This window comes from Berghia stephanieae, chromosome 1, assembly GCF_034508935.2.
Source record: "Berghia stephanieae isolate SIO BIC M18660-M18661 chromosome 1, UCSD_Bste_1.3, whole genome shotgun sequence".
Lineage (NCBI taxonomy): Eukaryota > Metazoa > Mollusca > Gastropoda > Nudibranchia > Aeolidiidae > Berghia > Berghia stephanieae.
This window is the reverse complement of record NC_088360.1, coordinates 128,356,718-128,371,717: the sequence shown is the minus strand read 5'-3', so window position 1 is coordinate 128,371,717 and position 15,000 is coordinate 128,356,718. Positions and strand designations below refer to the sequence as shown.

The 15,000-nt window shown below is 32.1% G+C and overlaps 1 protein-coding gene across 1 annotated transcript in view; it reads right to left on the bottom strand.

Annotated features, from left to right (window-relative positions):
- Positions 1-13,878, bottom strand: part of LOC144963115 (GTP-binding protein 2-like) — a 19,912-nt gene extending 6,034 nt beyond the window's left edge. The window contains exons 1-11 of the mRNA XM_078896772.1: positions 13,091-13,878; positions 9,913-9,939; positions 8,998-9,179; positions 8,218-8,329; positions 7,415-7,612; positions 6,279-6,453; positions 5,578-5,794; positions 4,722-4,916; positions 4,110-4,281; positions 3,342-3,503; positions 1-2,336 (exon numbers count right to left, since the gene is read on the bottom strand). The exon at positions 1-2,336 is cut by the window's left edge and continues 1,750 nt beyond it. Of these exons, the coding sequence (XP_078752898.1) occupies positions 2,178-2,336; positions 3,342-3,503; positions 4,110-4,281; positions 4,722-4,916; positions 5,578-5,794; positions 6,279-6,453; positions 7,415-7,612; positions 8,218-8,329; positions 8,998-9,179; positions 9,913-9,939; positions 13,091-13,192 (1,701 nt within the window). The 5' untranslated portion in view covers positions 13,193-13,878 and the 3' untranslated portion in view covers positions 1-2,177. The remainder of the gene's footprint in view (positions 2,337-3,341; positions 3,504-4,109; positions 4,282-4,721; positions 4,917-5,577; positions 5,795-6,278; positions 6,454-7,414; positions 7,613-8,217; positions 8,330-8,997; positions 9,180-9,912; positions 9,940-13,090) is intronic.
- Positions 13,879-15,000: the final 1,122 nt, after the last annotated feature.

Sequence of the window (15,000 nt, the reverse complement as noted above, 5' to 3'; positions counted from 1 at the left end):
TTAAGGAACCCAGCAAAGCTGAGATATAAAAAAAAGGTCATCAAGAAACAAAAAGGAAAGGCAGCTGGTCCTGACAATATATCAGCTGAAGCATAAAATAAAAACAGATCTTGTTACATAAAAAAAAAATAAAAAATTATTAATTAGATTGCCCAAAAAAAAAGAGGGGAAAGAAACAAAAAGAAGCAATAATGGCAGATGGGAGATTTGGACAGTTGTTTCATCCAAAAAGATACAACTTTCAATACTCCGTGAAACATCCATTCTTGAAAGAAAAAAGACTTTTCTTTTTGATATTGTCAAAATTGAAAACAAACTTTTACTTCAAGAATGAATTTCAAACACAAATCAAACATATATTGGATGAAAATAAAATTCATGATATAATCTAAAAGTGTAAAAGAAAGAATCAAACTGCTAAATTGAATAATTAAAATAATCAAATCACATAGGAATATAATACGAGAAAGGAGACAGGCAGTGGACGGTTATGTGATATGCTTAGAAAATGTTTTGTTTATTGAATTTTTATCATTTTAAAAATCAAATGCTGTCTTTAATTTTTTTTTTGTTAAAAAAAAATAATTTCAAAGATTCACCAACTGCTTTTCTTTTAATACCATAAAAACATGCCATCGAAAATAAAAAAATCAATTAATCAAATCCATGCTGTTTGTTAAAACACAATCATATGTTGGAGTGGCATTAGTATAAAAAATATTGAAATCCACAGGGAGTTTACAGAATCTACTATAAAGTAAGGAAAGCACAGAGATTCAGTTTTCATACGGAATGAAAGTAACAGTCTACTATCATGTGGGAAACAACAGGTAAAAGTCTTTTGACATTGGCTTAGGTGTGTGAATCAAAATGAAATAAACAAAAAAAAAAAACAAACAATTCAATTGTCAGGCAACAAATCAGTAAAAGAAACTAATCACATAATTTAAAATTGTAAAAATAACGTGTAAATAATATCATGTAAAAGGAAAAAGGGAAAACAGTTGATATATGGAATAATTATATAAATACCTAATTTACAAACTGTACAAAATTTAAATACATTAACATACATTTAAACAATGAAACTAACAAACTATTTTGCTGCTTTATGATTAAATTTCACTACGATCAAGCGAAAAATGGATGTATAATGCTTAAATAATGCCACACCTTTTACAAAAATATATGTTTCTGAAATGCAACAAAAGTAATCAGTTTATTGAAGGACTTTGGCAATGAATGGCAATACATTATATTGACTCACTGAACACTTCTATAAGCTGTTATGAGAGAAAACTCCAAATACAAAAGGGTGTAAAAAAGGATGTTATGAGACCATATGTTCAACTTGGAGCTATTTATAGTGTATATGGTAAAAAGAAATTTCAGTTGTCAGTTAAATAAGTAGAGTCACTTTGAATTAGATTATAGGAAAGCAATAAATACAGGGATGGGAAATTATTACCCCCCCCCCCCATCTCCCCACTTAAAATAAATGAAATATCTGCAAACCAGATGGACAAGAGCTTAATCTGTTAATCAATCTTTCCATGACTAGTAAAGATTGTTAACAATATCTATAAACCTGCATATTCAGAAAAATACACAAACTTCTTCTTGAAACAGGATCGACAGAAATGATAGTCTGGAAGGTGAGGTCAGCATCCAAAAATTGACTGTTTAAACAATATGTGATGGTTTTGGACTGTTTTGGTATTAAAATATCTAATACCCACAGTTAAAGATTAAGGAAATGGTTTTACCCTACTATCATTATAACAATAAACAATGAAATATTACATAAATACTCTCTCTCTCTCTCTCTCTCTCTCTCTCTCTCTCTCTCTCTCTCTCTCTCTCTCTCTCTCTCTCTCTCTCTCTCTCTCTCTCTCTCTCTCTCTCTCTGTTTTGAATACAAAACTGCTCAACACATCACAGTTAACTTGTATTAAAAAACGCAATTCGTGAATAAAAACATAGAATCACTTTTGGTGAATCAGATTTGGTGATTGGGATCACAAGAAGCTCCATGAAATTACTTTGTTTCAATGAACATGTGAAAATGGGAGTGGGCTAACTGGGGGTTCATATTTTAAAGATATGACATGAAAAAGCACATGCGTTGTGAATAAATATCATTAAATATCTTTTCTACACAGAAAGAAATACAATGTTCAGCGGTTAACATATTCATATGGTTTGATTTTTGTGACCTCTCCCATGCCCTTGGATTTGCCGTCACGGAACAACAACCTTGACCCAACACGTATGTGCTCCGGTTTAAACTTGAAAGTGAAGGTGACCTGAGCTTTCTCATTGGTTTTGATATGTGGCTAGAAGGGAGATAAAAAAAAATTAAAATCAAAATAAATAAATTTATTCATCAAAAGGAAATTGGTTTTACAAATGTGAATTACAAAAATGAATAAATAGTGTTATAATATATATATTGACAAAATTTCATAAAGCATTATAGTAAATAAAAAGTAAATTATTGTATTAGTAAAAGTGCATCTATAAAATTAATATTAATATATAAAAAATTTATAATATATTTTGCATAAGGAATATATATTATATGATATATAGATATAGTAAGAAAAGGTAGATTAAATAAAAATAAATTCTCTTCAAATATATGTTTTTTATCAAGACTGAGAGACGATAAAATGATTTTAAAAAGAAAATGTTGGGTATTGAAGCACTACAGATCACAATTCTGAATTATTAAGCCTGATGTTGATGGTAAGAAAAGACTACCGATGTCTCTTGCACTTCATGTGAAGAGATGTAAGAAGATATAATTTTATATGGCAGAATGTTATAAATGTCATTAACTTATTGCAATACAATACTGCAATAAAATATATATTTCTTAAACATAAGAAAACTACGCTTTATAGCTAATTTTCAAAACAAAATCAATGGATCGAAGGAATAATAATATAATGCCTAGTAAATAAGATATTCATTCTTGTTATTGTTATACAACTCAATTGTAGTATAAGAAAGTCCTGTTATAATAACGCCTCAATTGCATGCCTGAATAAAAATACCACATTTTTTCTCTCCTTCTAATGAATATAAGGAAAGTTTATTTTCAGTTATTAACCTTTTAAAAAGACAAAAATGATTCAACTAGGAGTTTAATTTATATTTTATAAAGAATTAAATCAAAATATTTTTTAAAATAAAATCATTAGAACGTCGTCACATCCATGAAAGTGAAACAGAACTTGAAAGTATGAGAACATTTTTTTTTTACAGAGTTGTGAAATGAATAATATTATTTTAGCTGTATACTATACATTACACTTAGAAAATAGAAACTGACTTACCCTATCTATATGGGTAATCACTGCAGTTTGACACACAGTACCGATGTGAATAGTTGTTTGAAAACCAACTGTTATGTGCCTTGAGTGGAATAACACATAAACATCTGCTTCAAATTCAATACAACAGTCTGGTGTCGAGTCTTTGCACACAAGGACCATACCCTGAGGATAAAAGTAAACAAACATGCAAGTCAAAGTGACACTAGGCTGGAAGAAGCTGTGGGTTGTAAAATGTAATGAACAAAAGTAAATATAACAGTTTTAGAAAAGAACAAAATATCAAACACGGAACATTCTTAACTTCCATGTTTGGTATTTTGTGTTTTTTTTTTTTTTTTTTTGAAGCTGTTAAATTCACTTTTGTTCATTACTTTTTACAAACATGCAAAGACAATTAAAAATATGTAGAGATATATTTTCTTTTCACAGCTCAGAATCTTTGTGTTAACATAGTAATTATAATGAAGCACTCTGCATGCTCCCATAGAAATACCTCTGGAGACTGACATCAAGAATCAAAAGACAAGCGTGAGTAAGTAGTGAGGTGAGTTCAATCTTATGCAAACCATGGGATCAAAGAATTCTTTTGATCCTCTGTTGAACACTTTCCTGATTTAAATCATTTCTCACTTTCTTTTAGGAGCCACTGCTACATACATTTACCTACGATACTTCCTTGGGAAGAAGAAGGCAATTAAATTAAGGTCAAATTCAGAACTAGTACAAGTAGTAGGAAATCCCTTCAAAAGAGAAAAAGGAAAATCTCACCTTTCGAAGTTCCTCCCTGCCAATATCATTTATGGCTATACAGGCTGCTTGTCCTGCTTGAATGAGTCGACAAGGAAGTCTGTTACGGTGAACAGTTCTGACTTTGACATTTCTAAAACTACCATCATCACTTGGGCCAAGCAAGAGGTGCTGTCCTTGTCTGATAGAACCTCTGATGAATTGAACATAAATAATGGCAGATAAACATAAAACTTTGAGGGAGAATAAATCTTATGTTAATTTCATTATTATGTAATTATTATAATAATTCTAAGTGATTCAGTTTGCAGGTAGTTTAGGTAAAGGAATTTGATCCAGATAAAAAGTAATGAACCAATATATCATTCTAAGTTATTCTCTACATGAATAGCCTTGCTGTATAGTATAGACGAGCAGAATCCTTATATATGTAAATAATAAAGACAGTAAAATAAAGTACTACAGTTATCTAACTGTCCATAAACCACAGCATGTACTATACTATTAAAAATGTGACAACTAAATTCAAAGAGTTGGACCATAACAGATAGTTACTGTTTCAAAAAAGAAATTGGGTCGTTAGCCTACTTTGATATTGATACACTATTTTCTAAAGCACCGTGAAAGTTTTACCTTTGTATGATACCTCCCACAACAGTCCCCACATTGGGCACAGAAAACAACTCGTCAATCTGAAACTCTGTTAAGTCTTGTGCAAGCTTTTCCCTTTCCAGATGAGGTGTGCCAGGCGGAAGAATGTTGAGGAATTGGGTCAGAAGATCTAGGTTTTCACCCGTCACACAAGACACCATGAATATGGGGGTGATTCTGAAAAAGTGATTGCCATATTATGATCATTGATAAAGAAAAGAATAATAGAAGCAAATGAAGGAATTCAATCACATTTTAATTCGTGTTGTAAAAATCTAATGATGGACCATACAGTATTCTTGTGATGGACCATACATAGTTCTTGTGGACTTATATATAGTTTTTATTTTTTGAACTGGAGCATAGTCTAGACTTGACGTGAATATTGTTTTTTGTTCTAATAAGAAACAATTTATTAACCACCTTGCCCCATTAACTGACCACATAAATTTGGTCTTGAAGGCGTAATAGAGTAAGTCGAGAAAACAAAGCCTCTATGGAGGACTTATGAATCATGTTCCAGGGGTGATATGAATGAAAGATAGATTTTCACTGACTTTATACATACGAAAATAAGGTGGTTCTAAAAGCTCTTGAAGAATGGTGCAAAATAATAAAGTTTATCAAATTAGAGAAAGCATCTTAATTTACAAATTTGAAACAAAACTGTACGACTTTACAATAATTTTTTTGTCGACTCACAAAACATGTAAATCCTATAGAATCAGAAGTGATTAAAAACTAGGCGTATCCAGAGTATCAAAACAGACAGTGAATTTGTTTTTCTGTGCTCCAGATATCTACTTTCAATTATTATTACAACTTTATAAATACATACTTGCGAGAATCCAGGCCACTAGCAGCTGTGATGGCATCATCTGAAGTTTCAATTCTGATAGGAATTTTCTTGACACCTGGAGATTTAAGAATCTGCTCAAGCTGCCTTAGTGTCTTCTCCAGAACAGATGTATGACACATGTCTATTTTATTGACAACTACAAACACTGGAACATCTAAGGCCAAAGCATATCCTAGATGCTCTCTTGTGGTGCCAGCTGTAATAAGAAATGAGGTCATGTGCAAATTCATTTGAAGAGTTTCTATGATTTGCATAGATAAAAACCATAATAGTTGTAGAGTAAATGTGACCAAATCAAAACACAAACATGTCAAAAAATTGTTATATCATGTTTTATACTGTTGTTACTCTATTTTTTTCCAATTCTTTCTTTTCTGTTATTTAAGTGAAGCTGACGTAAAAAAAATAGAAGTTAAAAATGTAATGTCCACAAAAAGAAAAGAAAAGAAAGATACATAACCTACATAAATTTACATGAAGAAGTTGGTGATGAAAACTAAATAAAACACCAAATTGATGTGTATATTGCTTATACTTACATTTACCATCCACCAAGTTCATTAAAAAGAATACTACATATCTACGCAACTATTCAACTGACCAAATAATGTTAAATATTTTGATAAGTATTACCTTTTCTTTTATGATGAAAGCATTCAATTTAAAACACAAACACTTACCAATTCCGGTATTGGCACTAACTACGAGCATGGCGAAATCTGGACTGTTTCCAGTTAGGCCAAAAATGGTCGTCTTGAGATATTTATGGTGACCTGCAAGATCTATCAAGGTGATCAGCTTGTTGGATTTCTCACATATCTCCTCCACAGTCCGACATGCGTTGTAATTCACAACCTGTTAATTTATGAAATTAAAACAGAAAATCAAATGCTGTAGAATTCTTTAATACTTTACAAGTAAACATTGTATGCTGTGATGATCCTATTTAATAACAGAAAATAAGAGATATTAAAATTTGTCGAGGAGAGATATTAAACTATAGTCTCTGTGTAAAGTTATTGGTTGATATCTCTAAAATGTAAGAAGCCACCTAAGGTGTACTGTTAAATGTATGTTAATCTATGTTACAAAATCATTTGGAATAGCAGCTCTTTCTATTTCTAAAAAAAAAATTGTTTTTAACTTTTCCATTGTTTTATTAAGTTATTAAAGCACATTCATTCTTCTGTATAAAACAAGGTGTTCTAGGTATCAAGGGAAAAAAAACAACAAAAAAAAACAAAAAAACTTGAGCCTTTATATAGCGCAATATCCACTAAACGTGCTCAAAGTGCTTTACAAAGGGTCCCTGACCAATAGCAACACGTAACATATAGAACGAGACATGATGCCTGTTAGGCGATATTACAATATTTTCAACAGAGACAACGGTGTTGATGGTCAGGTACTCATTTTACCCCTGAGTATGGTGAGAGAATGTGAGTATAGAGCCTTTTCCAAGGACTCAACTATGCGCAGAGCAAGGCTCAAACCCAGAACCTTCCGATCCGAAAACAAGTGTCATACCTCAAGACCACATAGCCACACAAAGAAGACTGATCTTTATTTACAATATACAACAAAAACTTGTATAAGGACAATGGTAATAGTATTTAGAAAGGTAACATTTGGTAAGTAAAACCAAGTAATTTCATTGTGATTGCACCTGAGTGTGTGAGTGTGCGTGTGTGTGTGAGAGTGAGTGTGTCTTTGTGTGTGTGAGTGGGTGCATAGGGGATGCATTGTATAAGACATGAGCCACAATAATTCCTATAAATTTTTAAAACATAATCTAAAAACAATATAATTTACAAACCTTTCCATTCCCATCAAATCCTAGAATTTCGTAACTAATGCTTGAGGTTCTTCCAGACTGGATTTCATGAAGGTGACGGAATAAATTGAGACGCGCCCTCCCTCGACCATTGTCAAGTTCCCCTTGTGTAAGGACACCAAGAATTGTACTCTTTCCAACTTCCACATTACCGAGTACAGCAATCTTCAGATCTATAAACTGTGAACAGAATAAGACACCATGCCTGATTATAAAGTGAATATTAGACTGTTTGGGTTCAGGAACAATGAAAGGAATAAACAAAAGGTGAATATGGCAGCTGGTGTGAGAGATATTCATTAACAGATTCTGAAACTGTCAGATTCACTTTTTGTTCATTCCTTGGCTGAAGGTACATATTAAAACATCATATCATGCCTAGAAGTGTACCGATAGTGAAATTTGCTTATTGAAAATAACGAATATTTCAGTCAGGAATCCCAATGTATACTGTGAACAAATGCAAAAATTCTGTTTAAAACATATCAGAGAACATCTGCCCATGTCCCCCTTTTCTCTCCAAAGCTAAAAAAATTCATTTCTAAGAAATCAAAAATAAAATCAAAATTTAAGAAAATGTTGTGAGTTGTCTTTTTACTAAGAAAAATGATTGACGAATCAGGAGAAGGGGAACGTTTATAGAGGGGCTATTATCATATAATAGGTTCTGTTAAACTTTTGTTATCTATTCTGAGGCATGAAAAAGACAGAATAACTATGTGATAAAAATTATTTTTAAAAATGGTAGAATATTTATTGATAGCTCATTAAGACATAGAAATTACTTGTTGATCATCAGGCACTTTTCTCACTAAGACCTCCAGAGCTCTCTTTTTCTCTGTGCCATCTTCATCATCTATCACTTTTTCTCTGAGAATTTCCGTTGAGGCTCCAAGTCTGGAAGATACAAGGAAATAATCTTGATATATCATGCTTTTGTGAATGGACTTGATTTTCATGAATATTCTCAAAAACTCATCCGTCATTTCCAGTTTTTAAAACTCTCATTTGGACTATATTTAAAGTGTATAACCAAAGAAATGATAAAAGTAGTTTTGCCTAAAAGACTGACACTAGGATTCTAAGCCATTGAAAAGCAAATCTGACAAGATGATTTACCTCTAACTAAATAATAATTCATTAGATATAATTTCTAATTCACCTCAAAATCCAAAACATTATATTTGGGAGATCATTATATTGAGTAAAAGTAATTTGCAAATGCTATTATGTCTTGTGGTATGATCCTTGTCTTCGGATCAGAAGGTCCTGGGTTCGAGTCCCGCTCTGAGTTATTGGAGAAGGCTCTCTACTCATAATCTCTCACTGTACTCAGATGTAAAATAAGTACCTGTCTGTTGACACATTGTCTCTGTTAAAAAAATTCTAATATCGCCTAACAGGTGTAATGTCTCGTCCTACATGTTGATTTTTGCTGTTGGCTAGGGACCCTTTATAAAGTGCTTTGAGAATGGTCAGTGGATATTGTGCTATATAAAAGCTCAAATGAGAATTTACTTTTTAGAAGAATGTTCGAGTGGCAGAGCAATGCCACCAAATCTTACCTGTCTGCCATCTTTCTAAGTGTGGAAAGAGAGGTTTCCAGATCTGAGTCGCTGAGACCAGCCAAGAAACCGTTATCCTCAACCCCAATTTCATAAATGGCTTCCCCATTGCCTTCTTCCAGTCTCCATTTCATTTGGGTGACAAGGTGTTCCATACGAAATGCAGACGGATCCAGTTTGAGCTGTAATATAAATGTATGTAAAACGAGCAAATGAATTGTGATGATGTGTGTCAACGCATACATTAGAGTCGTATTTCAAACACAATAATTTATTGACATCCTCTGAGAAAAGAAACAAGCTCAATGTTTTAAATTATTCATTTTCAAGAGACCTTTAAAATGTCGCCTCAAGTACATTATACAGTGGTGTACTCGAGTTGAATTAAGCTAAATTTCCATTGGTTTGAGAGAATATTTTCCTCATTTTCAACAGTAAAATAGCACATTATGATGTGAGTTTGTGATCACAAGACGATATGAAGACAGGAGAGAGATTGGACACATATTATATTGACAAAATTTAAATGATGAGCAAATGGTATAGATATGAAAATAAAAAAACAGAAATGGATGAAAAATATGTATGTATTTCTGTGAAGATATCAAAAAAGCAAAAATAACACCAATTGAACAAGGACACTTAAAGACTATCCAAAAATCAGAATCAATGGGCAGAGATGATACTTTTGATGTTATTTGTTGTGCTTTATGTTGACTTGGCACTGAGGTATAAACCAATGTGTAAATTTTTTGGACGATTAAAAGTATAAGATCATACAACTCATAGAGCATAAACTCAGTAAGCTTTTTCCTTGCTGAAATTTGACCACATAAATGGCCAATCAAGTCAGCTGGGTTTGAAAGGCGGATAATTCTAAATACTAAATAATACTAAAGTATTGAAGCAACTTACCTTATACTCAACATTGCCTTCCTCTTCCTGAAAAGAGAGGTACAAAAGAGATGTAAGTAATGATGGTGTAATTTCGTGTGCCAGTAAATTTTAGATTTAAAGTGGACCTCAAAATTTTGGATTTTAGATTACCTAAAAAACGTATTTGCTGTATAACTATCTATATTTTAGAGCTTAGATATGGTTACAAGAACCAAGTTACACTTACAATGAAGAAATGCCTCAAATGTTAAACTATGTAAGTGGACATCTGTTTTAAATATCTACAAGGAGTCGATCAGCTGTGCGGCTTATACTAATAGAAAATAAAATGTTTCCTAGACAAGGCAGGAGTAGAAAATCGGGTTCAGAAAGACACACACACACACACACACACACACACACACACACACACACACACACACACACAAAAAATATATAAAGAAGAGTAAGAAAGAAAGAATATTCAGTGAAAAATATTGAGTGAAGTAATTTCTCGATACTATGATACTATAATGTAAACTTTAATTATAATCAAAATGAATTAGCAATTGTAAAGAGAAATATCTTATAAATTAAAGGCATGACTTATATTCCAATAAGCTCTAAGGGCTAGTTCAATTTTGCTCTATGATTAAAAATATGAAATAGTTCGGCAAGTAATAAAAAAAAATAATTTAAAAACTAAGTATGCAAGAACTTGCTTTGTGTTTATAGTGATAACACAGCATAAATGTTCACTTCTGCTTTCCCTTATAATTTAGCTGTAATCTTCATGGTCCGTCACTGTCTATTTCAATGTCTCATAACTATAACCTTTCTGTTTCCCTTTCTCAAAAAAAATCAACTAACTTGTTCAGACTAAGAATAACTGTCATTGTACGCATCCAAAAGAACAAAAAAAAAAAAAAATAATAATAATAATAATAATAATAATACTTTCCAGATTGCTTGCAATGCATATATTTTTTATATAATTATTAATTTGAAACCTTACATTGCGGGGATAAAATTTTATTTGATGAGCTATCAAATACCTTAAAAAATTCATCTTAAACTTAAAGCCATCGTTTTTTTTTTTTATCCATAAATTAAAAAAAAAAATGTTAATGACTTTTATTTTTAGTTGAGGTATATCTTATGTCTAAGTCTTAGTCTATAAAATTTTAACGCAATGACATTTATTGACAATTCATCTAACTAGAATTAAAAAACACTAGACAGACATTTGGTCGTTAAAAAATCCTTCAAAACCGATTACCACAAAACTATGTTCTTCTTTGAACTATTTTGAAGTATGGCATCACCATTTTAACAGTCAGCTACAGACACTTTGAAACCCCCTAAAAATGCTAAAAAATAAAAAGAAAGAAAAAAAAATAGCTATGGGATTCATTGTCCTCTTCATTCATCATAAACCATCAATGGCAACTAAATGTGACAACCACATAAAAATTAAACCTACAGGCGTGTGTGTATATCTCTCATTATTAACACAACTACAAAACATGGGTGCCAGCAGTTCATTAAAGAGAACTCAACCACAAAGAAAAACAAACAAAAAAAAAACAAGAAACAAAAAACAAACAAACAAAACAAACAAACAAACAAAAAAAACCCCATAGAAACAAACCTACAACCTTGAATACGAATCCCACCAAATGGATTAAACATAAAAACATGCAGTTCTGCCATACAGTAAAGGTAAAACACAAATCAATATCTCAACAGTCAAATGAAATGTATACCAAGACACCACTAGAGATGAGGGACAAAGCAGGAGAAAACTAGAAAATATTGTTACATTTTGGTAAGAGCCAAAAAAAAAAAAAGTATGTAAGTTTGTCTTGATCAGTGTTAGTGCTGCAACATGCCAAAATACTGGCATATAGAAGTTTTAAAACACTGGCATGCTAGCAACTCAGGCATTCTGATAAAAATATATCCTTTTTCACTTTTATTCATTATTATTATTATTATTATTATTATTATTATTATTATTATTATTATTATTATTATTATTATTATTATTATTATTATTATTATTATTATTATTTTATGTTTTATTATTATTATGACTACCATTATTATCAACTATTTTTATTATTATTATTATTTTATCATTATTATCAACTATTATTATTATTATTTCTATTATTATTATTATTTATTATCATCCTCGATTACAATTACAAATTAGAAATAGTGATTTCACAAAGAAAACTAATATCAATATTAGGTTGAAGGGTTTAATACCAAGCTTTGGCTTTAAAGCTTTTAGTGCTCTGATTATGATTATAACAATATCTAAATTTTAAAAATTCTTGGTCTCAGTTAGTACCAGTGGAATTGTTTGTCATCCATTTCGTGTTCCTTAGGTGTGTCCAACGCAGTGAATACTGTTATCAGGGCAATTTAGATGTAAAATAATTCTCAAGGCTTGATGGCATTTTCTATAAGTGACCCAAAAACACAAATCATACCAACTCAACTCATACACAAGCCGCAACGCTTTGATGACAGCCTCATGTGTTTCTATCCTTGTAATTATTATTTTGTCAATAATCAAGGGACTGAATTGGGCAGTAAATGCATTCACACAATATTAAAAATAAACTGTTGAATGTTTATTTATTTCTAAAAATAATATCATTTTGTAGTGTTGACTAAGTTAAGTGATTTTCATAAAATGCACATGATATATGAGATGAAATATGATTTGTCCATGCCTAATTTTTGTGGTCAGATTTAAATTCCACTCTGCCTAACCCCATGTAAGCCTATATTGGTTTTTTTTTTGAAAACTTTTTAAAAAGTGGGACTTTGACTCTCCTTGGGGATCCTGATAGCTCAGTTGGTAGAGCCCTCCGTTCAAAGCAGGGGAACCGAGATTGATCCCAGGTGATTTTCTCCGACTCCCCTGTCCACCTAGCAGAGATTAGGTAGCTGAGTTTTTGCAATAGACTAAAATCCTATCCAAAGGTTAGCAAGTAATTACTATCTTCCGGTTCACGCTATATAAATTCTAAACCGGGATATACTCCGGGTCCATAGGCCTAATAATGGTTCTAAGGCCTAAAAAACTATTTTGACCCTCCTTGTTTTTGGCTAAGTTTGAGCATTGACATTTCTCAACATACGTATGTTAATTATGTAAAAATCTAAATTCTATTACTTAAATTTAAATGCATCTCCTTACTTCTGGCGGCAAAGCAGCAGGTAGCTCTCCCATTGCAACAGTAGAGTCATCTTCACTGTCACTGTCAGGGCCAAACATTGACACTAGATGATCCATATCCATGTTGACGTTATTATTATTACTGTCAGTTGGTGTGACGTGAACAAAATAATTTTTAAAAATTCAACAAACCTTGCCTTAGTCTACAACTAAAATTGAGTCACGATAAACACAAAGATTCTAATGGTTTACATTTAGAGCGTCGGCAATAAAGTCTTTTACTTTTAGAGTTGGCAATGGCAAACTAACAGCTTCAGCCTCTATCTATCTATGCACTAAGACTTGGTCGAACACTCTTTCCACAAACGACAAACTCTGTTGAAACTGAAACTAAAACAGATCTGCACAAATTTCATATCAAACGTATCCGATTCATCACTAATAAATCATTATAAGGTGTTTTCCCCTTAAGCGGCCTTAAGGAAATCATATTTGCATAACTGGTTAAATTGCTGACATTTTGTCCTCTGCTAAAATTTCTCCCAAAATTAGCAGTCGAGTAGAGTGTAATGAGCGGCGGTAGTGGTGATTTTTTCTCTTCCAATATGTCTTTTCCAATGTTCCTTATCAAAATATCCTACCGGTATATAAGCATACTTTATCCTTAGAATCATTATATAAATGCTGAGCTCGCAATCGTTGTGCAATAACAATTAATTTTGATAACAAGTTTCTAAACTTAGATATCAGTCAGCTGTTGATGTTTTGATGGTGCCACCACTTTCCGCCATATTTCGTCAGTGGCCGTCGTTGGTCGTAAGTAAGCAGGATCTATTTTAAGCAATTGGAAATTCCCGTTTCTGAACGAGCAAGCACGTCATATAGTAACAATTTTTGCCACCCCTTTGATAGGACACTTGTCTCTTGTTAAATACTTTCCACCAGACCAAATAGACCAGGTTACTTAATCACAGTTGGGTTATTAAAAAACAGATATCGACTAAACTCGGAATCGAAATACATAATATATCCCTTTGTTTTCATAAAGAGTGTCTATTATCCAAGTTCAAAAGGAGATGGTATGATTAAATTTAATCTATGCTGACCCCCCCCCCTCCCCCAAACTCTCACCCTTTAAAGTAACTATATAGTGCTGTTTTGATACTGTAAATTTCTGTTACATGGAACGACAAAAAAAAAAAAAAATAGAATACCTCAGATCCGTAATTAATTTCAAATCTCAGATTATCAGATCTTTTTCCTAGAGAGGAATGAAGAAAAGTGGGATGGGGGTGGGTGTGTGGGGTGTGTGTGTGTGTGTGTGAGTGTGTGGGGGGGGTGTGGGGGGGGGGTCCTTTTTTAAATTCTTAATACATATTTTATTACAAAATCGAAATCTCGCTTCACGTACAAATTTGTCAGGAACGAGCAAGAGTATTAAGTTTGAATGTTACAATGTATATCCTAATTAATTGGTTTGTGGAGAGAAATCGAAATGAGCCTGCATTATAGTAATAATAACACTTTATTGATGTTGATGATGATGACGATGACGATGATAACGGTGGTGTTGATGGCGACTAGGACGAAGACAACGATGTGGTGGTGATAGCCGTTGTGATGGTGATGATAGTGATAGCAGTTGCGGTGGTGGTGCGGTGGTATTAGCAGTTGTGGTTGTGGTGTTGGTGGTGATAGTGATGTTTTTATCGGTGGTGGTGATAGCCGTTGTTATGGTGGTGGTGGTAGTTTTTGTCAGTACAGATAAAAAATAAATCTTGTGGTATATTAGTATTACAAAGTTGGTTGCGATTGTAAAAAGCAAAAAAAAAAAAAAATAAATAAATAAATAAATAAACAAACAAACAAAAACACACAAAAAAAAACACCAAAAAAAAAAAAACACCAAAAAAAACCACCAAAAAACCCCA